This window comes from Erinaceus europaeus, chromosome 4 (assembly GCF_950295315.1).
Source record: "Erinaceus europaeus chromosome 4, mEriEur2.1, whole genome shotgun sequence".
Lineage (NCBI taxonomy): Eukaryota > Metazoa > Chordata > Mammalia > Eulipotyphla > Erinaceidae > Erinaceus > Erinaceus europaeus.
The window spans coordinates 127,112,367-127,139,173 of NC_080165.1; the positions used below are offsets into that span (position 1 = coordinate 127,112,367).

At 37.2% G+C, this 26,807-nt stretch overlaps 2 protein-coding genes across 3 annotated transcripts in view; one reads left to right on the forward strand and one right to left on the reverse strand.

Moving 5' to 3' along the window:
• Positions 1–26,807, forward strand: part of HDDC2 (HD domain containing 2) — a 605,961-nt gene that overhangs the window by 481,087 nt on the left and 98,067 nt on the right. The gene's annotated exons all lie outside the window — the stretch shown is intronic.
• The window catches only part of NKAIN2 (sodium/potassium transporting ATPase interacting 2), a 1,261,504-nt gene that overhangs the window by 39,118 nt on the left and 1,195,579 nt on the right, over positions 1–26,807 (reverse strand). For both annotated transcript variants that reach the window (XR_009549596.1, XM_060190517.1), the window contains exon 5: positions 4,004–4,064. Coding sequence is in view for 1 of the 2 variants with exons in the window: in XM_060190517.1 (XP_060046500.1) it covers positions 4,004–4,064 (61 nt within the window). In the remaining variant the exon portion in view is untranslated. The remainder of the gene's footprint in view (positions 1–4,003; positions 4,065–26,807) is intronic.

The window sequence follows — 26,807 nt, forward strand, 5'->3', positions numbered from 1 at the left end:
ATGGATTAGGTCAACATGAACATCCTTTCTTTATCTTAGTTATTACAGAATATTAATAAGCAAATGTTTTTTAAATGTATTTTCAATAACAAACTTACTTGCTTTGGAATATTTTTTTTAGTAGTATATCCTATGCCAGCAACCTGTATTTCTGGGATCTCTGGTGGAGTAACTCTGAAGAGATACTGTTTATCTGTTAAGGAGACTTGCTTTATCAGTTTTTCATGAATAAATAATTTTTCTGAAGATATAAATGTGCTGGCATCATTATGAAGTGAAATAAACCATTATATATAGCATAAGAAAACCTTTACTCCCAGTGGGTTTTCCATCAATAGAATTTGACAAAAAGGCGTTAATTGGGAATATCTGAGTGACTTTGCAAAGCTTGTAAAGTCCACATACTGAAAAGTCCAGGTAACTTTTGCTCTTCTTGTTATTTGTACAAATATTTCTTTGTATGAAACAAAGTGCTTAGTAGATGACTTCTCTTTTGTGTTCATAAGACACTTCAAACTCAACTTCTCCAAAGTAAACCAATTAGTGAACTTTCATTCTTCTTCCAGAAAATGACATTTCCATCTACCTACTTACTTGTAGCATCACAAGTTATTTGGGGTACAGAAACCCAGGAATCTGCCAGCATTTTCTTCACTTTACACACTACTACTCATAGAGCACTAATTACTCAATTAGGCAAATATATATATCTTAACCAGAACTGGTTTTTGTTCAGATTTTCACCACTTTATATCTTTTATTTTTATAGTTTCCTGTTAGTCTACCTTTTTAAAATCTTGCACTTTGCAAATCTTTCCTTTATTCTGATATCAAGGTGATTTTTATACAAAAGCACATTTCTATTACTCTGCTTCTATTAATTATTGACAATTCATTTGTGGTTGTGCTGCATAAAATAAACTGTAAATTCATTCCTCTGTTGTAGTCATTTTTCTACTATCTCATTTAAGTCCTAATTTTTATTCTTCTTTAGGTTCATCTCTAACAAAGAATGTAATTTAGTAACATTAATTACATTGTTCTGCCCTTAACACAGGAAGTTGTTACATACTTTGATTTTGTTTGTTTGTCTGTTTTTTTTTTTTTTGTTTGTTTTCTGGTCTGGGATGACCTACTGCTGCCTCAGCTGCCTGACAATTACCTATAGACCTTTCACCTTTAAACATTGAAGTGATATTGTATTATCCATCTTCAAGAACAATCTCAAGTGACCTTCTCTGTGAAACTGTTCTGATCCATTTCCTATTTCCTATAGAGTTATGTTTTTCTCTATTAACTGGTAAGTTTCTAGAGGTAAAAGATTGTGTATATTTATCTGAAAATATGCTGAGAACATGTCAGCTCCTTCTTGTTTACACACTATGTTGTTCTTAAATTCTGTGCTCTGTAACCTATAACCGAATGCCTGCCACCTTCTGATCCAAGTAGAACTCTGCTATGTGCAGTTAGTCATGTCAGAAGTACATTGTCTTCTCTTGCCCTTTTTGCTCCCAGGCTTCAGTGATGGCTAGCTAACATCAGGGTGTGCATAGATGTGGGTTGAAGGACCCCCATAGGCAAAGAGCCTTGCCTGCTGTCCCTGAATAGTGTCTACATCCTTAGGGTGGGGCTGGAAGTTGCAGCATAGAGATGAAGATTGATATAATCATTCAAGCTGGAGACAGCAAGTCCTTTCCTAAAATGTTCATGCTTGAGATGGTTGTTTTGAAACTTTTCCATTAATGTTCAAAAGATTGGGAGTGAGGGTCTTCAGGGCTATAATTGGCTAAATCCCATTGTGTGGGTGGTATGCAAGTAGAACCCCATTGGATTCCTCTCACACTGCTAAGATACTGTTTGAGGTGCATTCAGTTCAGGTTTATGCTGGGATATGCATCTCGGCAAGAATGTAAAGAGTCTAATACTTGATGATGCTTTGAGGAGACTGTGTATTTTGTTGAGCAGAGGGCAATCATCCCCTTTATACATAATATAATACAATCTATGAACAATATTTTATATCAGATATAACTAAGTATTTCTCAGTATGAATCACTTGATACTGTATGATTGGAAAGTGGAAAAAGGCATACACACATTTCTCTTTGGATTTTTTTCCTCAAGTCATCCTATAATATAACAGTGAATCTGTCCTTCTTCCCTACCTGCCATCATTTCAAAATTTCAATAATAAGATTGATTATTTTTGGAGACCAATAAAAATAATTCTAAATTCATTTTTCCCCCAAAGAACAAATGTATTCTATATGAGGAAATCTTTTTATTGCATTCAGGCAACATATCCAATCTTCCTCATGCAATCCTCCTTACTGAAACCTATCTGTCACTTTTAACAGAGCTGAAGCAATGGCGCTATTCAGGCTTACAAGAAGGTATCATGTCTAAAATTTCAACCAAGTGTTTAAACTCAATCCTGAGCATGTGATACCAAATTTTAGTTATTTACACCAAATTACAAGGAAAAAAAGAGAAAATATTAACATTTGGTTTCATTATTACAATTTTTTTTTTGCTTCCAGGGTTATTGCTGGAGCGTGGTGCCTGTACTATGAATGCACTGCTCCTATGGCTATTTATTTATTTAGATAGGGCAAAGAGAAGGGGTTGACAGAGAGGGAGAGAGAAAGATAGACAAATGCAGGCATGCTTCACTGCCTATGAAGTGACCCCTCTGCAGGTGGGGAGCCAGGAGCTCGAACTGGGATCCTTGCAGGTGTCCTTGTACTTCATACTATGTAAGCTCAGTGCGGTGCAACACCTGTGTACCACTGCCTGGTCCCAATATAAACTCTTTATTAATCTGAAACCAATACTTGTGAGAACTTTAGAAAACACTAAAAATTATTTGGATTTGTAATTGTGGACTAAGCTGATTAATTAAGAACACCCAATAAGATTTCTTAAATAAAATCTTCTAAAATCACACCTATCCTTCCTCTACATCTTTTTTTTTGAAAATGAACTCTTTTTAAAAAATTTATTCCCTTTTGTTGCCCTTGTTGTTTATTGCTGTAGTTGTTATTCATGTCATCATTGTTGGATAGGACAGAAAGAAATGGAGAGAAGAGGGTGTCGGGAAATTGTGAGGAGCCTCACAAGGCACCCTGCATTCCTGATACTATGGCCTATCTACATAATCATTGTTTTGCCTTAAAGATCCCCACCCATTCCATTTCTTTGATCTATAGTCTTTCTACCCTCAAGACCCTCCCTACCTGCAGGGTAGTATTAATCCTACCAGTTAAAACCCTAACAACAGTTGCTAAGGAAGTTTCTACCTTCCCAACCCCATTTTGCCTTTCTCTGCCCCTTTCCTAGACATTTCTATTTCTGATTTGCCACTTCAGGTCTGCCTTTTAAAAGCCTTGGCTCTATGATCAATAAAGACATTGCCTTGCATCATGTGTTTGGTTCCTGAGTCATCTTCCTCGTGTTGCTGAGTTAGTAGCAGCCCAGGCTGGCTCTGGTTGCATTCTCTCCAACCCAGAGAGTACACATCCGGGAAGAGACACCCCCATGCTAGCCCAGCAGAAGGGGAAGACAGAGAGAGGGAGAGAAAGACAGATACCTAAAGACCTGCTTCACCACCTGTGAAGCGACTCACCTACAGGGGGGGAGCCGGGCTCAGACCAGGATCCTTAAGCCAGTCGGTCTTTGCACTTTGTGCCACATGTGCTTAACTGGCTGCGTTACTGCCCAACTCCCTTCCTCTACATCTTCTACTATAATCATTACAAATGGGAGACTTTAAAATTCCCTTTCAATGAAAGGAAAGAAAAACTTTTTTTTTTCCAAACTAGGAGCTTCATTTTTCAATATGTAGATACGTTTGTGAAAAATAATTCAGCCTTATGAGGAAAGGCTCATTCCCATTCCTAATGAAGTAGTGGGGCTATTGTCTGAGAAGTCTGAAGGCTAGAAAGGAGGCAGAACAGAAGATGCTTTGAACTTGAAAGAAATAGAATAGAGCTTTAGTACTTACAGCTGTCCTCTTCTTCAGTTATACATTTCACAACATAACAGGCATAGATGAACCCTGCCAGCTGAAACAAAACAAAGATGCTTTAGACATGAAGCAAAGGCAAGGGTACAGGCCTCATGGGGTTGGAAAGATTGCTTTTTCAAAAGCAGGCAGTTTACAAGTAGATGCAGGGGTTCCCGGAAGATGGCGGACAAAGAAGCTGCTAGTGGCTTGAGCTCTGACCACATCTCCTGGAAACGGTAGGATTTTCTGCCTTTAGTAGGCCAGTCAATAAGGGGTCCTAGAGGTGACACCAAGGAGGTGACTATAACTTAATTTGGGTTAAGAAATAGACTAGAAAAAAAGGGAAAATAAATTTTTTTCCTTTTAATTTTTAAGCATACCTCCTCCCCCTTCCCCCCTAACCCCCATAACCAGTCCCTGGGGACTAGATCCTAGCAGGCTCCCCTGCTAGGAACCTCTTTCTTTACCAAATTCCTGTCCCACCAGGGAGTATCATTCATTCTAAGTCTATACCCTTCTGAAACCTCTGGCCTTTTTTCTTTCTAAGTAGCCAACCCCCCCACCTCACCCCGCATAGCTAATTAAATAATTAAAAACAAATAAATTTAAAAAAAAACCCTTTCCTTTCACTGCTCTTTTATGACTGTTCTTTTTCTTATCTTTTTCTTTTTTCTCTCTTTCTTTTTTTTTCTTTTTCTCATTCTTGTCATCCTTTCTTCCTTAATCCTACAGCTTTCAAAGCCACAGGCCCCAGCCCCCACACCACCAAACAGTGTGCTTTTTTGAATTCACTGATACACATTTGGGAATTATTTTGGGGAAGAATTCTGATTCAGTGTGGACTCTCACTGCAAGTGTCTTTGCTCAACTTCCCTTCCTCCTTTAGCCACCCCTAAAATATACAGTGGATAGTAGATTTGCATAACTGTCTATTTCAGCTATCCTTGTCTAGTCCTGAGGTTTTTTTTTTTTTTTTCTCATTCTTAACAATCAGCTGCCTCTGATCACAAGGTTTGAGGTAATCTCGGACAGGGTTTTTATTTTTTATTATTTTTTTTTACCCTGCTCTATTTTACTATTAATATTATATAAAGGCATATATCTTCCCCCCCTTTAGGTTGATCAGAATTAACTCTTAGCATATATTTCAGTGCTAGAGTAGTGGACATCTTATCTATTGTGGGAGGAACTTGTCTCCTTAATCCTACCTCCTCTACAGACTCTCCCCTCCCTCCCCCTCCTAGCTAATCAAAAAAATTAAATTAAATTAAATTAAAAATAAAGTAATAAAAAAACCCTTTCCTTTCACTGCTCTTTAATTACAGCTCTTTTTCTTATCATTTCCCTTTTTTCTCTCTTGTCCCTTCTTTCTTTCTTTTTTTTTTATCTTGTCATACACTTCTTCCTTCTTCTTTGCCTTTCTGAATTTGTGAATTATTTTGGGGAAGAAATTGGACTCTCTATGTGTGTATCTCTGCTCTAGTTCCCTTTACCCTCTTGTTACCCCTAGAATATACAGTGGATAGTAGATTTGCATAACTGTCTATTCTTGCTATCCCTTCTTTCTTTTCTCTTTCTTATTCACTGGGATTTGATTACTATTTTTTCACGGACTGGAGATATTGTTTGGCTAACTGGTAATGATTAAACTGCTTCAATACTTGCTTCAGTTGCTACAGTAACTCCTGAGATTGGTGAGTGCAATTGTCATAAAGGTATTTAGTACAGTGTTGCTTGTACTCAAGACACATCAACTGAGGAACAACAGAGCATATATAAAAAAAAGAAACACATAAATAAAAAAATGGGTAGATCAAAAACAAATAAAACTGCTACTCCAATGAATGAAGACCAGAGCACAGAAAAAACTACAAATCAGCCAGAAGTAACCATAGATAAGAAAAGTATGCAAGCAATAATAAACTTATTAATCACAGAAATGAAAACAGTACTGGAGGAAAGGAATGGCAGTATTAGGGAAACAACAGTTGAGACCCCCAAGGAAAATACTGATTATCTTGAGGCAATTAGAAAACTGAAAGTTGAAATAGCTGTAATGAAGAAAGAAGCTGAGGCAAGGGAAAGCAGACTAATAGAAGCAGAAACCAGAATTAGTCAGACAGAGGATGAGTTAGAGAAAACGAAGAAAGAGGTGAAAGAGCTTAAAAAGAGATTGAGAGACACTGAAAACAACAACAGAGACATATGGGATGATCTCAAAAGAAGTAACATTCATATAATTGGCCTGCCAGAGGAAGAAAGAGAGGAAGGGGAAGCAAACATTCTAGAGGAAATAATAGAAGAAAACTTCCCAGACCTGAATAACAGAAAGGACATCAAGATTCAAGAGGCCCTGAGAGTACCAAACAGAATCAACCCAGACCTGAAAACACCAAGACACATCATAGTCGCAAGGAGAAGAAATAAGGATAAAGAAAGGATCCTAAAGGCTGCAAGAGAGAAACAAAAAGTCACATACAAGGGAAAACCCATAAGATTATCTGCAGACTTCTCCACTCAAACTCTAACAGCAGAAGGGAATGGAAAGGTATCTATCGAGCCCTGAATGAAAAAGGGTTTCAACCAAGGATAATATATCCTGCTAGATTTTCATTCAAACTAGATGGAGGGATCAAAACCTTCTTAGACAAGCAACAGTTAAAGGAGGCAACCATCACCAAGCTGGCCCTGAAAGAGGTTCTAAAAGACCTCTTATAAACAAGAACATCACTATAATACTTGCAATATATCAGAGCAAACAAAAAAAATTTTTTTAAAAACAATGGCACTACAATACATTAAATCCATAATATCAATAAATGTCAATGGCTTAACCTCGCCCATCAAAAGGCACAGAGTGGGGGGATGGATCAGAAAACATAACCCAACCATATGCTGCTTGCAAGAATCCCATCTGTCACAAGATAAACACAGACTTAAAGTGAAAGGATGGAAAACTATCATACAGGCTAACGGACCACAAAAAAGGGGAGGAAGAGCCATTCTCATCTCAGACACGATAGATTTTAAATTAAATAAAGTAATAAAATATAGGCAATGACATTACATAATGATTAGAGGATCAATCAGCCAAGAAGACTTAACAATTATTAACATCTATGCACCCAATGAGGGACCATCTAAATACATTAAGCACCTACTGAAAGAATTTCAAAAATACATCAATAGTAATACAATAATAGTGGGAGACTTCAATACCCCACTCTCACACTTAGATCAACAAAGCAGAGAACAAATAAAGATACAAGAGAACTGAATGAGGAGATTGACAGACTAGACCTCTTGGACAATTTCAGAGTCCTTCACCCCAAAAAACTGGAATACACCTTCTTTTCAAATCCACATAACATATACTCAAGGATAGACCACATGTTAGGCCACAAAGACAGCATCAATAAATTCAAGAGCATTGAAATCATCTCAAGTACCTTCTCAGACCACAGTGGAGTAAAACTAACATTTAACAATAAACAGAAAATTATTAAAAGTCACAGAATTTGGAAACTAAACAACATTCTCCTTAAGAACCACTGGGTCAGAGACTCACTCAAGCAGGAAATTCAAATTTTCCTGGAAACAAATGAAAATGAAAACACAACCTATCAAAATATTTGGGACACAGCTAAAGCAGTACTGAGAAGGAAACTTATAGCCATACAATCACATACTAAACACCAAGAAGAAGCTCAAATGAACGACCTTACTGCACACCTCAAGGACTTAGAGGAAGAGGAACAAAGGAACCCTAAAGCAACCAGAAGGACAGAAATCACTAAAGTTAGAGCAGAAATAAACAACATCAAAAATAAAAGAACTATACATACAAAAGATCAATGAAGCCAAATGTTGGTTCTTTGAAAGATTAAACAAAATTGACAAACCCCCAGCCAGACTCACCAACCAAAAAGAGAGAAGACTCAATTTAATAGAATTGTAAACGATGGAGGAGATATCACAACTGACACCACAGAAATCCAGAGAATCTTACGAAACTTCTGTAAAGAAATATACGCCACCAAGCTAGAGAATCTGGAAGAAATGGAACAATTCCTAGAAGCATATGCCCATCCAAAACTGAACCAAGAAGAACTACAAAATCTAAATGCACCAATCACAGACAAAGAAATTGAAACCGTTATTAAGAATCTTCCCAACAACAAAAGTTCTGGACCAGATGGCTTCACAAAGGAATTCTACAAAACTTTCAGGAAACAGTTAGTACCCATATTTCTTAAGCTTTTCCTTAAGATTGAAGAAACAGGAATACTCCCTTCTACCTTCTATGAAGCCAACATCAATCCTGATACCAAAAGCTGATAGGGACAGAACAAAAAAGGAAAACTACAGACCAGTATCACTGATGAACATAGTTGCCAAAATATTAAACAAGATCTTGGCCAACCGGATACTGCAACATATCAAAAAGATTGTTCATCATGACCAAGTGGGATTCATCCCAGGAATGCAAGGCTGGTTCAACATCTGTAAGTCAATCAACGTCATTCACCACATCAATAAAAAGCAAAGCCAAAAACCACATGATTATCTCAATAGATGCAGAGAAAGCCTTTGACAAAATCCAACACAAATTCATGCTCAAAACTCTACAAAAAATGGGAATATATGGGAAATTCCTCAAGATAGTGGAGTCTATATATAGCAAAACTACAGCCAACATCATACTCAATGGACAGAAGCTGAAAGCATTCCCCCTTAGATCGGGGACTAGACAGGGCTGTCCACTGTCACCGTTACTCTTCAACATAGTATTGGAAGTTCTTGCCATAGCAATCAGGCAAGAGAAAGAAATCAAAGAAATACAGATTGGAAGGGAAGAAGTCAAGCTCTCACTATTTGCAGATGATATGATAGTATACATAGAAAAACCTAAAGAATCCAGCAGAAAATTACTGGAAGTTATTAGGCAATATAGCAAGGTGTCAGGATAAAAATCAATGTACAAAAATCAGTGGCATTTCTTTATGCAAACAGTAAATCTGAAGAAGACATCCAGAAATCACTGCCCTTTACTGTTTCAGCAAAATCAATCAAATACCTAGGAATAAAGTTGACCAAAGAAGTGAAAGACTTGTATGCTGAAAACTATGAGTCACTTCTCAAGGAAATAGAAACTGATTCCAAGAAATGGAAAGATATCCCATGCTCATGGGTTGGAAGAATAAATATCGTCAAAATGAATATTCTCCCCAGAGCCATATACAAATTTAATGCAATACCCATCAAAGTTCCACCAAGCTTCTTTAAGAGAATAGAACAAACACTACAATTATTTATTTGGAACCTGAAAACACCTAGAATTGCCAAAACCATCTTGAGGAAAAGAAACAGAAATGGAGGCATCACACGCCCAGACCTTAAACTATATTATAAAGCCATCATCATCAAAACAGCATGGTACTGGAACAAAAATAGGCACACAGACCAGTGGAACAGAATTGAAAGCCCAGAAATAAATACCCACACCTATGGACATCTAATCTTTGATAAGGGGGCCCAAAGCATTAAATGGAAAAAGGAGTCTCTCTTCAATAAACGGTGCTGGGAAAACTGGGTTGAAACACGCAGAAGAATGAAATTGAACCACTTTCTCTCACCAGAAACAAAAATCAACTCCAAATGGATCTAAGACCTAGATGTCTGACCAGAAACAATCAAATACTTAGCGGAAAACATTGGTATAACACTTTCCCACCTACACCTCAAGGACATCTTTGATGAATCAAACCCAATTGCAAGGAAGACTAAAGCAGAAACAAAGCAATGGGACTACACCAAATTGAAAAGCTTCTGCACTGCCAAAGAAACTATTAAACAAACAGAGAGACCCCTCACAGAATGGGAGAAGATCTTCACATGCCATACATCAGACAAGAAACTAATCACCAAAATATATAAAGAGCGCAGCAAACTTAGCCGCAAAAAAGCAAATGACCCCATCCAAAAATGGGCAGAGGATATGAACAAAACATTCATCTCAGAGGAGATCCAAAAGGCTAACAAATATATGAAAAACTGCTCTAGGTCACTGATTTTCAGAGAAATGCAAATTAAGACAACAGTAAGATACCACCTCACTCCTGTAAGTATGGCATAAATCAAAAAGGACAGCAGCAACAAATGCTGGAGAGGTTGTGGGGACAGAGGGACCCTTTTACATTGCTGGTGGGAATTTAAATTGGTACAGCCTCTGTGGAGAGCAGTCTGGAAAACTCTCACAAGGCTAGACATGGACCTTCCATATGATCCAGTAATTCCTCTCCTGGGGTTATACCCCAAGGACTCCATAACACCCAACCAAAAAGAGGTGTGTACTCCTATGTTCATAGCAGCACAATTCATAATAGCTAAAACCTGGAAGCAACCCAGGTGCCCAACACCAGATGAGTGGCTGAGAAAGCTGTGGTATATATACTCAATGGAATACTATGCAGCTATCAAGAACAATGAACCCACCTTCGCTGACCCATCTTGGACAGAGCTAGATGGAATTATATTAAGTGAGCTAAGTCAGAAAGATAAAGATGAGTATGGGATGATCCCACTCATCAACAGAAGCTGACTAAGAAGATCTGAAAGGGAAACTAAAAGCAGGAACTGATCAAACTGTAAGTAGGGCACCAAAATAAAAACCCTGTGGTGATGTGTAGACATGCAGCTTCCTGGGCCAGTGGGGTGTAGGAGTGGGTGAAAGGGATGGGTCACAGTCTTTTGGTGGTAGGAATGGTGTTTATGTACATTCCTAGCAAAATGTAGACATATAAATCACTAGTTAATTAATATGAGAGGGGGAAAATCAATTATCTATCTCAAAGTTTTTCAAAACACAAACTGAATCTTTTTAATATATAGGCTGTGTATTTGATATGCAGACTCTCTCAAAAGCCTAGACCAAGTAGATCAGAAGCATTCAATAGCACAGCTATATACAAGATACTGGGTACTGTACAGCAAACCATAACAAAAGGACTTTTCAAAGTTAACCCAATTACCAAATATGTGATGTTAACATTAACTATCGATTGTCTTTTTGAACCCTAAGACAGCAGGAACCTCACATCTCCACTATAGAGCCTCTACTTCCCCAGTCCTGGAACCCCTGGATAGGGCCCACTTTCCCGTATGCCTCTCCCAATCCATACCAAATAATATTGCATCCGCCCATCACAACCTAACCAACGCAACGATTGCCACCTCAACATGCTTCACCTCAGACTGTGTCCAGAGACTTCACATGTGGAATGACAACTCTTCAGCTTCATTACTCAGGTGAGACCTTTCCTTTCATAGTATACTCTAATTTCATCTCAGGTGGTTCACTTTCTAACAAAGTCCCAAAACCTAGATATACACCAGTTTCTGTGAGAGAGAGCTTATGTTCACACGTATCCGTAAACTACTGCAAAATATATACCTGAAAGCAGAAGTACACTAGAGTTTGCAGTGAGTACCTCCCTAACACTTCCTCTCCACTATTCCAAGTTTTGGGTCCATGATTGCTCAACAATTTGTTTGGCTTCGTAAGTTAACTCTCTTTTCAGTCATCAGGTTCTAGATGCCATCAGGATGCTGGCCAGGCTTCCCTGGATTGAAGACCCCACCAATGTGTCCTGGAGCTCAGCTTCCCCAGAGACACACCCTACTAGGGAAAGAGAGAGGCAGACTGGGGGTATGGACCGACCAGTCAACTCCCATGTTCAGCGGGGAAGCAATTACAGAAGCCAGACCTTCTATCTTCTGCAACCCACAATGACCCTGGGTCCATGCTCCCAGAGGGATAGAGAATGGGAAAGCTATCAGGGGAGGGGGTGCGATATGGAGATTGGGTGGTGGGAATCGTGTGGAGTTGTACCCCTCCTACCCTATGGTTTTGATAATTAATCTTTTCTTAAATAAAAATAAAACAAACAAACAAACAAAATAAAACAAACAAACAAACAAACAAAAAATACAAGTAGATGTTCCAATAGGATAGATCTTGACTTTAGTGTGGGTCCCTGACTTGAATAATACCTATCTCCCTTAAGTATGAATGTGTTGTCTGGTTTTTCTTGACTTTCTCTTTTGAATAAAATGTGCTAACTGCTGGACAATGTAAGACAAGCTGTTTTGGGTATAGAAAAAAGAGGATTTTGGCCTTTCATTCATTAATGGATGTATGCCACTTGCATGTGCACCAGGCAACTTGTAGTTTATTTTCCATTAACTCAAAGTCCAACATTCGAAAACTGAGCTTTTACTATAAGCATTGCATTTTGAGGCCTGACAGAGAGTTTGGTGGTAGAGCACTGGTTTATATACCTCAGGTACCAGGTTTGATCACAGGTCAACATACTGCAGAGTTCTTGTGCAATGCCCTCTCAAAATTAGCAAATGAATAAATCTTAAAAAAGAACTCTCTCTTCCTCCTCCCCATCCTCCTCTTCTTCCTTCTTTCTCCAAACCAAGGGCCATCTCTGGCTTATGGTGGTGCAGAGAATTGAATTTAGGATCTAGGAATCTCAGACATGAGAGTCTGTTTACATAGCCATTATGCTATCTTCCCCCATACTGAACCCCATCTCTTTAAGAAGGAAAAAAAAATCAAAGAAATTTCACAGTGTGGTACATGAGCACAATTTTTCTTTTCTAGGTGGTTCTGGAGATTGAACTCAGAATCTTAAACACATGCTCTCCCATGAGCCCTCTCTACCACTGATGGAGTCTGTAAGTAAGAAAAAGTTCTTTCTTACATCTGAAATGATAACCCAAGTCTAGCACTAGTTAGAATAACATATTACAGAGAAGCAACTAAGTGGGACTCTGAAAACAAGTGTCACAGTGTATTAGGGCTGTACACATTACATTCATCATCCTTTTGGAAATGTATCAGAAGAAAATCATGTGATCAGGAAAAACACCTCCCTTGAGACTGTTACTTGTAAAAAAACACAGCAAAGTCCTTGATGTCTATTCTCCCCGACTGAATGATGTGGTATCCCTTCATAACTATATAAAATCTATTTGTCAAAACTACAAGTGCTGGTGGAAAGAAACAAATACATTTTTCTTTTTGGCAATTTTTTAAGCCAAAATAATCTAGTTCTGGGGAATCCTTGAAGGCATAACCTGAGAGGAGTGATAAGATTATTCACAATGACATCTCAGTCATGCATTGATTTGGCTGAGTATTGACCCTACATGATAACATTTAGCACAGGAAAGGAAACATTAAGAAAGGTTGCAGTCTTTAGTCACAAAGTTAAGGCACTGTGCACAAAAAGAGCTCCTGTTATAATCCTAATGAAGCTGTTTTTCTTTAATGACAGTGATCTTTATGAAAGACAAGAGTGAGACATTTTAAAGCATAGAGTATACTGGTGGCTATTTAATGATCACAGAAATATTTGGAGACAAAGTGGGAATCCAGGTAAAATCTTAGGAAGTCTCTAAATTGGGTTTGAGGGAGGAAACATGTTTTGGGAGATTGTAGCTATCTACTAAGGAGAAGGGGCATGGAATAAAATAGTGAGGAATAAAATAATGATTATCTTATCACAGAATTAGTCACCAGGCTCATGAAACCAAGGTCCCAAAAGAACAGGGTTTATATAATCATGGGAGAGAGGAAGTGACCTGAGGTTGATAAATTGGGCTGAAGGCAGTTGGTGACTATGCTTTGCCAGCAGCTAATATGTTAAAATTCAGTTTGGAAAACAAAAGGACAAGGAGTAGGGATTCACATCCTCCCCTCCCTCTTCATTCCTGCTCCTTTGACCTTTAGAAATAATAAACAGTATTTTAAGACCTATTAGGATTTGTCGAGGACAAAGTCCAAAAGAGTCCATCAAAATCCAGGAGGCCATGATCCAGGAGGCAGAGTAATATTAAACCTTGAGGTTCTTTTTGTTCAGTTGTAAATCCAGTTCCTGGTTGTCCAGAGCCTCCCTTCCCACTCTTCTACCAGTAAAAAAGCTTCCTGAAAAAGGAGAGGGGGACAAGTTTGGTTTGGGTATATCTTCAACTTCCATTGCAATTTCCAGGAATAAATGAGCACCCTGTTTTCATGCAAAGTTGATGTGGAAGAAGCTTTCTCATCACTGGGTAGTGGGCCCACACTGATCTTCACTCAGAGGAACCAGGGGTGGGGAGGGAAACTTGTGCAATAACTACTCCACATCATGGGGAGATAAATGACAATACCACTGGCACAGAATTGACTTTTTGTCATTACTTCAATATACCTTAAATAAGTTATCAAGTCAGCTTTTTTGGTCTTTTTTCCTCATTTTATTGTCAGGGGTGGGGGGGAGCCAGAGGAGTTACTGAGTTACAGTGCAGTCTCTGACAATTTTATTATGCACCAGGACTTCAAAATTCTCTTCCACCTCTCCCTCTCCCTTCTTCCCCAGAGTCCTTTGCTTTGATGCAATATATCATGTTCATTTCTGATTTCACTGCATCTTCTCCTCCCCTGCCCCTATTTATTTGTTTATTTATTTTTATTAAGAGGGTTAATGCATACAATTTCACTATGTATCAGGCCCCAAAAGTTTTCTTCCTCTCCTCACTCTCTCTCCCTGCCCAGAGTCCTTTGCTTTGGTGCAATACACCATGTCTAGTCCACATTTCACTTTGTGCTCTTCCTCCCTGTCTCTACTTTATTTAGTTCCAGAAATGAATGAGGTCATTTCATATTTGTCCTTCTCTTTTTGGCTTATCTCACTCAAGATGATGTTATTGAGTCTCATCCAAGAGGATGCAAAGAAGACAAAGTCATCATTTTTTAACAGCTGAGTAATATATATATATCACAATGTTTTAGCCACTCATCTGTTGTTGGATAGCTGGGTGACTTCCAGGTTCTGATGATTAAAAATTGTGCTGCTATGAACATAGGTACATACAGATCTTTCCTGATAGATGTTTCTGTTTCCTTAAATCCCCAGAAGAGGAATTGCTGGGTTGTAGGATAAATCCATTCCTAGTGTCCTAATAAGTCTCCAGTTTTGCTCTCTAACTAGCAATGAAGAAGTGTCCTTTTTCTCCACATCTCCAACTTTTGCCATTTCTGCTTTTTCTCATGAATGCTATTCTCATAATTATAGTGTCTCATTGTTGTCCTTTTATACATGTTTTGTTATTATCTATATTTATTTATTGAATAGAAATAGCCAGAAATCAAGAGGACAGGGGGTGATAGAGAGGGAGAGGGACAGAGACACCTGCATCACTGCTTCACCTCTTGCAAAGCTTTTCCCTTCAGGCAGGGACTGAGGGCTTGAACCCTGATCCTTGAGCATTGTAATATGTTCACTCAACCAGGTGCACCACTACTGAGCCCTCTCATTGTTGTCTTTATTTGCATTTCTCTGATGATCAGTGACTTTGAACACCTTTTTAGATATTTGTTGGCCTCTGGATCTCTTCCTCAGTTAAGTTTCTGTCTATGTCCTGGCACCATTTTCTAATTGGGTGTGTGTGTGTGTGTGTGTGTGTGTGTGTGTGTGTGTGTGTGTTGAGTTTAATGAGTTCTTTATTATTTAGGTTATTATTCCTTTGTCTACTGTGTGTTGTGTAAAGATCTCCTCCCACGCCATCGGGTGTCTTTCTGTTCTGGTGGTGGTACCTTTTGTTGTGCAGAAGCTCTTTAGTTTAATGTAGTCCCATTGGTTAGCTTTTTTTTCTCTTTAAGTTATGTGTTGCCACTAGCTATAAAATTCTAAGATAATAAAATCATCAGTATTAGAGTTCTTATGGGTCTTATTTTTAGGCTACAGGGTACTATGAAAAATCTGACTCATTCTTGGCTTTAGCAAAGATTAATCTTTGGCAAAAGTTCAAAGTGATTTTAGCAGTTTCATGAGCACTTAAAAATAGAGTACACTAATATTTATTCTTATATTCACTCAAAACTATGAAAAGTAATCACCAAATGGTCCAGTCCATTTCCTACTTTTTGGATACACCTCAGTATATAACAGAGCACCATGGGTGAAATTTCTTTAGGGTGGCATAGTGGATACAACATTAGATTCACAAGCATGAGATCCTGAGTTTGATTCCCAGCCATTGCTTGTACCAGAGTGAAGTGCTGCTCTACTCTCTGTCTCTCTCACACACAAAAAAAATACAAATAAATCTTAAAAAATACATTCAAATGATGTTCTTTCTTTGTTATGCACCTTAACTCTACTTGATAAGGAAAAAAAAAATCCTGGTGAGGAACTAGTGGATGGTAAGGCACTGGTTTATTCCTCTGGTCTTTATTTATTTATTTTATTCCTTTGGTCACCTTCTTTTATCAAGAGGAAGAACAAAGAAAACATTGGTAGAGGCAGGAATCCAGGTTATTAGATCTCCAATCTCACTTTTTTGGGGACTGTTAGGGAAGTGGCTATGAGGCAGAAGAAGGGGAGGCTCCTGTTCTCTGTTTTGTACAGCACTGCAAAATAAAGCTTCTTCCTTTGCACTAAGGACAAAAGTTAAGAGATTTGTTATTACTCTGAGGCTCTGGACTTCCCTCCTCTGTTTTAGCTACAAAAAGGGATCTAGGTCTGGTTGATTGCCCCTGGTACTTTCTATAGCATCTCCCCTCTGTCCATACAAAGTCCTTACCAGCTGTGGCTAAATGCTTTATAGATTTATCCATTGTTCATGCCTTTCTCTCTCTTTTTTTCCTGTGTTATGTGCTTGCCACTTGAATTATCTTTGAAGCAACATTTTCCTAATCACAATTTTTTCCTTCTGATCCTCTCTTATCACTTCATTGTTTGGAAGCAAAAATAGAGGTAAGGAACTTTGATTAAAAAAAAAAGAGAGAGAGAGAGAGATTCAGGGCCAATCAATTTAAACCTCTCATTAAAGTGCCACTAGATTCTGGATTATTAACTATATACTGCTTTCCCAGAATGCCGCCCAGGCATTGTATTCTGCTTACCTGTGATCTTGTAATTGCATTTGGCTATATTCATTATCAGGGGAGTCTCTTTGATACAAAAGTAAATCCTGTTGAATTTCATTAAAAAGCTTGCTGATTAAGAGAACTTAAGCTTTTAAGTTGGTCATCGCTAAATACAAATGGAATTCTGCAATCTGTTTCCCCATATTATTTAAGATTCATAAACCTCTGATATCTTCCAGTTTCTGTATGCCATAAAACTTTCTAATTTAATTTTTACTCTATCACTGTAAATTTATAAAATCTACTTACAGACAATTGGCTTCAAATTATTTCTAACAGCTTTGAATGCCTCCTATAATGTGCAACTCTACTAATCGCTACCTGGGTTACTAAGATGGACTAACTTAGCGTTTTATTTATTTTTCCTATGCTCTGGACAACTGGCATTTTGGATTGAGCAATTTTATTTATTCATTTTTTTTAGCTGCACTTTTTTTCCCTTTATTGGAGGATTAATGTTTTACATTCACAGTAAATACAATAGTTTGTACATGCATAACATTTCTCAGTTTTCCACATAACAGTACAACCCCCACTAGGTCCTCTGTCATCCTTTTTGGACCTGTATTCTCTGCAGCCACTTCCCCCACCCCAGAGTCTTTTACTATGGTGCAATACGTCAACTCCAGTCCAGGTTCTACTTGTGTTTTCTCTTCTGATCTTGTTTTTCAGCTTCTGCCTGTGAGTGAGATCATCCCATATTCATCCTTCTGTTTCTGACTTATTTCACTTAACATGATTAACTGAAAAAGTCAGCTCATAGCAGTGAAGCCCTGGCAAGATTAACAAAACAGCAAGGTCTACCTTACCACTACTCTGTAAAAGTAGGTAGAATATTTTTGAAAGGTTGTTATGAAGATTATTAATGATCTAATTCTTGATGCACCCAGTTTACTGTTTGTCACTTAGTGGGCATTCTTCCTTCTTCCTGACATTTTTTTAAATCATACTCATTTGCATAACCCTGTTACTTCTATAAATATAGGACTGTGTGGAAAATATTATTTCTAGAACTGAGAATTTTTTAAAAGAAAATGTGTAAAATATTTGTATACTCTTAATTATTTAGCATTCCTATAATGATTCTGAAATATCACTAAATATCTTATAATGTACAAAAGATTTCACATTAAAGTTGCTCAATCTGCTGTAGGGACAAAGGAACCCTCCTTTACTGCTGGTGGGAATGTAAATTGGTCCAACCCCTGTGGAGAGATGTCTGGAGAATTCTCAGAAGGCTAGAAATGGACCTACCTTATGATCCTGCAATTCCTCTCCTGGGGATATACGCTAAGGAACCCAACACACCCATCCCAAAAGATTTGTGTATACCTATGTTCATAGCAGCACAATTTGTAATATCTAAAGCCTGGAAGCAACCCAGGTGTCCAACAACAGATGAATGGCTGAGCAAGTTGTGGTCTATATACACAATGGAATACTACTCAGCTATTAAAAATAGTGATTTCACTGTTTTCAGCCCATCTTTGATGGAGCTTATAGGAATGCTAAATAATTAAGAGTATACAAATATTTTACACATTTTCTTTTAAAAAATTCTCGGTTCTAGAAATAATATTTTCCACACTAGTTCACATTCTTCCCCCCTTTTATAGTTAGAGGGAGATAAACTGAGAGAGGAAGTGACAGAGACATAGAAACAGGAAGAGAGCCTACAGCACTGAGTCTTTTTTGTTTGTTTCCAGTGCAGGAGTCGGGGGCAGGGGGAAGAATGTGAACCAGTACCATAATCAGGATAAAGTGGACACACTATGCAGGTGAGCTATCTTGCTGGTCTGGGCATTGTTATTTTAAAGTGAGTTCATAAAGAAGGAAAAGTTTAAGTTGTACACAGGGAATTTCTACTTCTCTCTAATAATAATATGGGTAACTTAAGGGCCTCCAGGGGTAGCCTGGCCTGAGCCATGATAACCTTGCCAACGTCACACAGCCATAGATGCCACTACTAGAGGCACACTTGATCACTGTCTAACTAGCACTAGTCATATGTCAAGAGCAGGAAGTTGATAATAGGGAAGTTATGGACCAAGACAACCTCTGGTAGAAAACACCATATGCAACACAATGACTTTGACATCCTGATGAGCTCCTCAAAGTAATGGTTGGAAGACTGCTCTCCAAAATGAGAATACTAACAGAACAGGACTGCAATAGAGTTGCAGAAGAGATGAAGAAACAAACAAACAAACAACAACAACAACAACAACAAAACCCTCATAACAGTGCATTTTGGAAGGAACAGAGTGAAATAAGTAAGAAAACAAACAATCAAACAAGGCGTTGATACACTGTAGTAAATTGTGGGTGGTTTCCCTACTAAGTTCTTTAATTCATTAACCCAATTTGCTAACACAACACGGGAATGCCCTAGACCTCCTGTCTTCTGTCCCTGCTCACTTCTGATGATTAAGTCATCTTTTAAGATTGAATTAAGGTATTGCCTTTGCAGCTCCCATAAACTGAAACTAGGAATCCATTACCAGGGTAGGCTATAGAACAGAACTCTAGAGATAAGATTTTTGAATGATGGGAGACCTTTGAAAAGAAATTAACGAAAAGGAATGAAGGAACTTTACATAAATACTCAGTCTACACTTCAGTCCTTAAACTTTACTCTTTAACATTAATTCTCTGGGTAGCTTAATATACATGACACAATGTTTGATATCCTCATATTTTTGAATATGGCATCCCTAAATTCAACAAAATGCCATACAGTGGGTGCATACACATATCACAAGCAACTTTAAAAGACTGTTCAGAGAACTATTTCCTCAATGACATAAGCCATTGATATTCTTAGCTTTGTGCTCATGTAACATTCTGTTAAATGTGTCATGCAACTTAAATGATATTGAAGTAGTTAGATTATGGCATATTAATTCTTAAGCTGGTGTGTGAATATTTTAAAGACTATGAATGTTTCTACTATCCCCAAATCTTCTTTCTCAATACTTCCTTGTCACTATTACACTCATTTCCACAACACCAACTGGGTAATGCTCTGATTTTACTAACAATACCATGAGTTTTCTGGCTCTTGAATTTCACACAAATAGAATCATACCTCTTTGTGTTTGGAAACTTTTATTGTACACATAGTTTTTGAGATTATCCTGAGACACTTGCATGTATTAGCATTTTTATACTTTATTTTGAAAGGAAGTAAATGAAAGGAATTGGAGAACTTCACCTAAATACAATTCAGGGAAATGTAGGAAAATTTGGATTATGTTCATTGAAGAGTTTGGTAATATAAAAAGGATTAAGTGTGCCCAAAGAAGAGAGCATTGTCATAATAGTCCCCAGGACATAAAATTCAAATAAAATTAGTTTCTTTTGTTCTTTGATTAAATGTGATTATAATATAATGAAAAGTCTTGTATACTAGGCAAATAGATAGTTATCCATGTGTAAAAAAGAACCCAAAATATTGATGTTGATTTAGCTTTTGTCATTCAAAATAGAGCTATACTTAAATATTTATTTTTTTCTATTCTTTTTATCACATTGCTATATCTATTATGATTTTTTTTACTTCTAATTTACTTATTAAGAAACTGCACATCATCTTGATATCTTCTTGGCTGAAAATAAATGACACTTTCACTATGAGATGATATTGAAATTCTATTTTTTTGCATCTACACAAACCAGATTATGATTGCATGCATGAGAAATGCACTTAGAAACAAATAGATAAAAGAAATCAAAGTCTTTGGGTGTTTAAAAAGATTCAATTACAATGTAAAACATGTCAACCTTGGTATTTAAAATACTCCACCTTGGAGATCTGTTCTGAGGAAGCTGCAATAGCTATCTATTCTTTTGCTTTACCCTCCTGCTGAGTACAACTAAAAACACTTTATGTACAGAAAACTTAAGAAGACACTGAAGGGTGAAAGAGGAGAATCTGAGTAGTTGGCAACTATGATCCTTGGGCTGTAAAAAAGGAGACAAGAGTGCGGGAGTGTTCCATCTACATGCATATAGCATGTATATAGTTATATACATACCAGGGTTACTGTTGTATAAACCTGTAATTCAGAATTACCAATGCATAAGATTAAAAAAATCTTCAGCAGAAGACTACTTTTTCCAGTCAATGATTCAAAACAAGGACAGCATAGCAAGACTGCCTGTGAAGTGTTGCAGCAGGAAGTGTGCCTGACTTGCAGGCAAAGATCCTGAGATCAATACCCAGCATCACACATGCCAGCACAATGCCCTGTCTCTCTTATGAAAAACAAACAAAAAACAAGTAAGCAAACAAGCATATCTTTAAAAAATTAAGTCAATAATAGCTTTTTTTTTTCCTTGACACCATAATAAAAACTACTCACAGTCCCAAACCACAAAAGCAACAAGTAGGATTCGTGAGTCTTTACTTGACAGATTGTGATGTCTGAGAAGTCAGGCAGGCACTATGAACTTTCATTCCTGACAAGATGGTGGAGGACTCCTTCCCCAATGTAAGTAGAACCAAGATGGGTTAAGTAAGATGTCTAATCTCACTTTGTAGTGAGGAAGCACTCATTCCCTCCCAACTGGGTGGTAAGAGAGGAGACCTAGAGAAATATCAGGACTTTTCACCAACAATCATTCTTGCCACCATGGTATCAAAAAAAAATTCAACTGGGAGCACTAAAAAAACAACAGTCATGAAAGTAGCACTGAAGTCTACTTGAGAAGCAAGAACTTTCACTGCTTCTCAGCTTTAATGAAAATCCCTTCCCTCCTGAAGTTTCAGTAGAGGTTGAGTGGAAAACCTGGATTGGTACTCCCACCTGGTAATGACTCAGTTTTCCTTCTTCTCTTGCTAACGTGGTACAGTAGAAAGCCAGAGAAACAGAAGCACAAGAATTTCTTAGCTTAATGCCCCCAAACATCCATACTTCAGTTGAAGAGTTCTTGTCATAGCAGTATAGTATAATAGAGAACTGAGTGAAAAAAAAACAATGTGGCTTATTATTGAGCTGGAACACAGATATGTAGAAATTATCTGACCAATATTTTAAAGGAGCTATCAAAATATTAAATAAACTGAAAAAAAGGTCTTTGAAGGTTGGTAAATCTATAAAAGTTTGTCAATTGTGTGATGTAGACTGGAAACTAGCTTTTTGATAATGAATACAATGTAGCACATCTATCTATCTATCTATCTATCTATCTATTGATTATAATGATGTACAACTCAAGCCTACAGAATGTTATACAACAAAGCTACTTCGGTGCAAAATTTTAAAAAAAGGCTAGCAAAGAAATAAACCATGCAAAAAGAACCAAATTGAAAAATTTAGAATTTAAACTAAAAAAATCAGTTCCATTCAACCAATACAAAAACTCAACTGCTGAAGGGAGAGATGGATGAAATAATCAGTGAACTTGAAGACAGAATGGTAGAAAATTACCTAATCCCAGTATGGACTAGAGAGAAAGAGAGTAGACTGAAAATAATGAATAGGGGGCCAGGTGGTGGTGCAACTGATTGCACACACTAGAGTGTACAAGTACCCAGGTTCAGGCCTCTGGTCCCACCTGCAGGTGGAAAGCTTCAGGAGTGGTGAAGTAGAGCTGCAGGTGTCTCTCTTTTTCTCTCCTTCTCTACCTCCCCCATCCCTCTCAATTTCTCTCTGTCTCTATACAATAATAAATAAATCAAATAAAAATTAAAAAAAATAATGAATAGGATCTCAGGGACCCAAGGGGCTAAAATAAACAGATAAATCATTAACGTTCAAATCCAGAAAGGAAACAAGAGCAGTGCTAAAAAATACTCAAGAGAATTTGTTACTGCAAACTTCCTATACCTGACTGAAGAGCTAAACTGACAGAATCAAGAGGCTGAACAAAGCCCAAAGAGAATAAATTCACAGACATTCACACGAAGGTATGTCAATAGGTAAGTTAAGACTGAGAAAACCAAAGCCAAAAATCTTAAAATCAGAGAATGTTTAAGTGTTTAAGTGTTTAAATGTTTAAAATGTTAAATGTTTAAATGTTTAAGTTTAGTCTCTCTGGAAAACAGTTTGGAGGTCTTTTATCTCTCCCTCCCTCCTTTCCTCTCTCTCTTCTCTTTCCAAAAAGAAACTAAACATGAATCTGCAACATGACCCAGAAATTATAGTACTGGGAATTTATCTCAAAGAATTGAAGATATGGTTGTGTTTACACAGGGCTCGAATGTGCATGCACACACACACACACACACACACACACATACACACATATGCACACACAATTAATTGTACACTATTGTTTATAGTAGCCTCAAACTGGGAACAATTTATATATCTATCAGTGGGTCATTAAAAAAGCAGTGGCATACAGTACCATAGCAGTATTATTTAGCTGTAAAAGTAAGGGGTTAATGGTACATGCAATACTCAATATCAATTTCCATAGGATTGTATTAAGTGAAAAAAACCAACTTTCAAAAGGTTAGATATGATATTATTCCAATTATATAACATTTTTGACACAGCAAAACTATAAAAATGGATAACAGGTTGGTGGGTGCCAGGCAGAAAGAACATTATAGATTATAACTAAAGTAAATATCAGGAATCCTTATGAAAATTGAATCATCAATATTTGGCTCCATTAATGCCAATACCCAGTTAGTGATACTGTGATATAGATTTTTTAAAAACTTACTTGTTTTGGAAAAGTAAATGGAAAGCCAATTCATGTAAACTCTGACATCACAAAGTGGAGGGAAAATGGGGAGAGAGAAGGAAACACAAACCCACAAATTCTGCCATACTGTCTCACCAAATAAGACCATAACGCTTTGTCCCATAAAATAAAAGACATTCTCATCTGAAAGATACATTGTTCCTCTTTGAGATGTTAAGGAAAAGGAGTCAGAGGTTAGTGTAAGAGGTTTTACTGTTTTGGTACATCTCCTCAGTCATTAACAGTTGTTGCACCGTTAATTTAAATAATAAGCCTCTCTGTAAAAGCATTAAAAAAAAATTCCACGGGTGAGATGTCTGAGATTTCAGTTCAAGTATCTCCAAATGCATTGTCAGTCATACCCTGACCATTCCACATGTTGACAGTTTTCAGGATCAATGCCTTTCTCTGTTTGTGAGCTCCTGTGCTGTTATATGTTTTTTCTTCCCCATCAGAATTATTGATGAGTTCTGGTGCCCACAAAATGAATCCCTTGCTTCTGGAGGCTGATTTCCCCCTTAAAAAAAAAAATATATATATATATATATATATATATATATATATATATATATATATAAAGAGAGAAATTGAGAAGGAAGTGGAAGATAGAGAGGGAGAGAGAAAGAGAGACACCTGCAACATTATCTTACTACTTGTGAAGTATTCTCCCTGCAGGTGGTGACTAGGGACTTGAACCAGGGTCCTTTTGAATGGTAACATATGCACAACCAAATGTACCTCCACCTGGTTCTGTGCAAGCTTTTCTTGTAAGACTGAATTTCTTCAAAACCAAATTCTGGGGTGCATATTCTGGGAGTGCTGATGCTCTAGACACAGCTGCCCATCTTTTACATTCAAGGTGCTAGACTTGCAATGCTGAGCAAGTTGGTAGGCTGCTGTCACCATACTCTTCATAAAATTGTCAGCTATCTATGGCCACAGCTCATCCACTTCATCATCCAGTTGCTCATCTGGATCAACTTTTCTTACTAGGTCTTCTAATTTCTTCTTTCTTACTACTTGATTGTTTTCAAGGCTGAGTTTTCCCTGAGTCATACCTGAGGAAAAGATACCTTAACCACTATAGTGGTATTAGCCATGGAGTGCTGGCTGATTCTAGCTTTCTGGATGAGAAAATAGAGAGATGGACTAGGGTTGAGGGAGGAGACTGTTCATGAACTGATACTTGGGATCATTCCAAGAAAAAAAAATATCCACAGGGCACAGCAGACTTTGGCAGTCCTAAGTGAGAGACCCTGCATGTAAGAGGATGTTCTTGCCTATTGGAATAGAAAGAATCACAAGACAGGGCTGGGATAGAGAACAGGTCTGTTTCTACACTCCAAGAAGCAAAATGTTTCCAAGTGGCCACTGAAAATGAAGGAGGGCTTTCCGATATTCCTGGCATTCTGCCTTTCTCAGAATGCTATCATTGGGGGTTGGAGAGGGAACTGGTTAAAGAGTACTCAGTATTACTACTTTTTAAACTTTATTATTATTTTATTACTATTCTGATAAGTAAACAAGATGTAGCTACAAACAAAAAGTGTGAGGGAGCACAAAGCACTGAAAACACTATTTCAAACCCATCAAGGTCTACTCAATTATTTTATTTGTTACTTGTTTTCTCTCTCTCTGTTGCTCTCATGTGGTACAGAACCTCATTTTTAGCAATGCAGAAACTTCACCAACTTACCTACTTCTCCTGTCCTGTATTACTATTACATGGGATCTGTCATTACTTCACACAAAAAAGTATAATAAAAAATTATACATTTATTTTCTTAATGTTAAAATTTTTGACTTATATCTGAAAACTTGCAAAGTACCATTCAAATGGATTTTAAAATGTACAATATATATATATATATATATATATATATATATATATATATATATGTGTGTGTGTGTATTTAAAAGTGTACTTTTAAGAAAAGTTCAAAGGCATTGTAATGCTGAGCCTTTAGGTTCACATAGAAGTCCACCATAATTTTTTTTTGTTGTTGAAAAATAAAGAATCTTTATTGAACACTCTTTTTTGACTGTGGATGGAGCTAAGTGACAGCAAACACTATTCTTCTATCTGCCATTATATCATTCTCATATAAATTTCTTTTATGTTTTATTTAAATTAAGCTATTTTTGTTTCAGATCCATAATTCAGATGCCATAAGCCCATACTTTTTGTAATATGAATGTGAGCAGGGTATTATAGCCTCAAAATATACTTCTAAGTTGCAAATGATTTTGCTTGCTCTTTTGCATCTCATTCTATATACATAATTCAAAATTGCTTCAGCAAATAATTCTAATATGATTGTATCAGTGTTATTAATGAAGGCCTTTAATATTAAATTTTTCTATTGTTGATATATCACCTCTTTTGTCCACTAGATGATTCTTATCCCACACTATTCCACGTGTGGGCCTATTAGGGATCATATTGCAAATATTCTTTGCAATAAATAATCGAGGTGCAGTTTTGAACTTACAATAACTCATGGAGGATTGCCTTTAGGTCTATTGTGAATGTTCACAGCCTACTGAGTCAGAAAAGCTTTAAGAGACTCAGAAACATATCTTAATACCAGCCTTTAGGTATCGTGCTGCATCATCAAGCATGTCTGTATTAAACACTTTTGAGAAGATTAAATGAAAGTAAACGTACATGCAAACTTGTATTATCTACTTAAGGCTGGGAAATGGACTGAGCCAAATGCCAACACTGGCTTAACCAATAATCCCCATTATAAATTGGTCTCTGTAGAGTGGTAGATTTCCTTAGGCCAAATTTATCAGAAAAGTTACCCCAAATCAAATGAGCCTAATACATTAGTGGAGTTGGCAGAGCAGAAGATAGATTCTATGAAAAAAAGCTTAATAAAATTCAAATACTATTATGGCTTATACTTTTCTCAGAGCTTAAATATCAGATTGATATAAAAATTATATTGAGAGAAGTAATGTAGCCATTCTGGACATATACCAGTGAGGAGACAATAGAAAAGATGGCTGACTTAGAACAACAGAACAGCATATAATGCCTTCAGCCTCTGAAGTAGAAACCATATTGGTAGTCCTAAAGTGAAACTATCCATATAACTAATTGGTATTATGCCT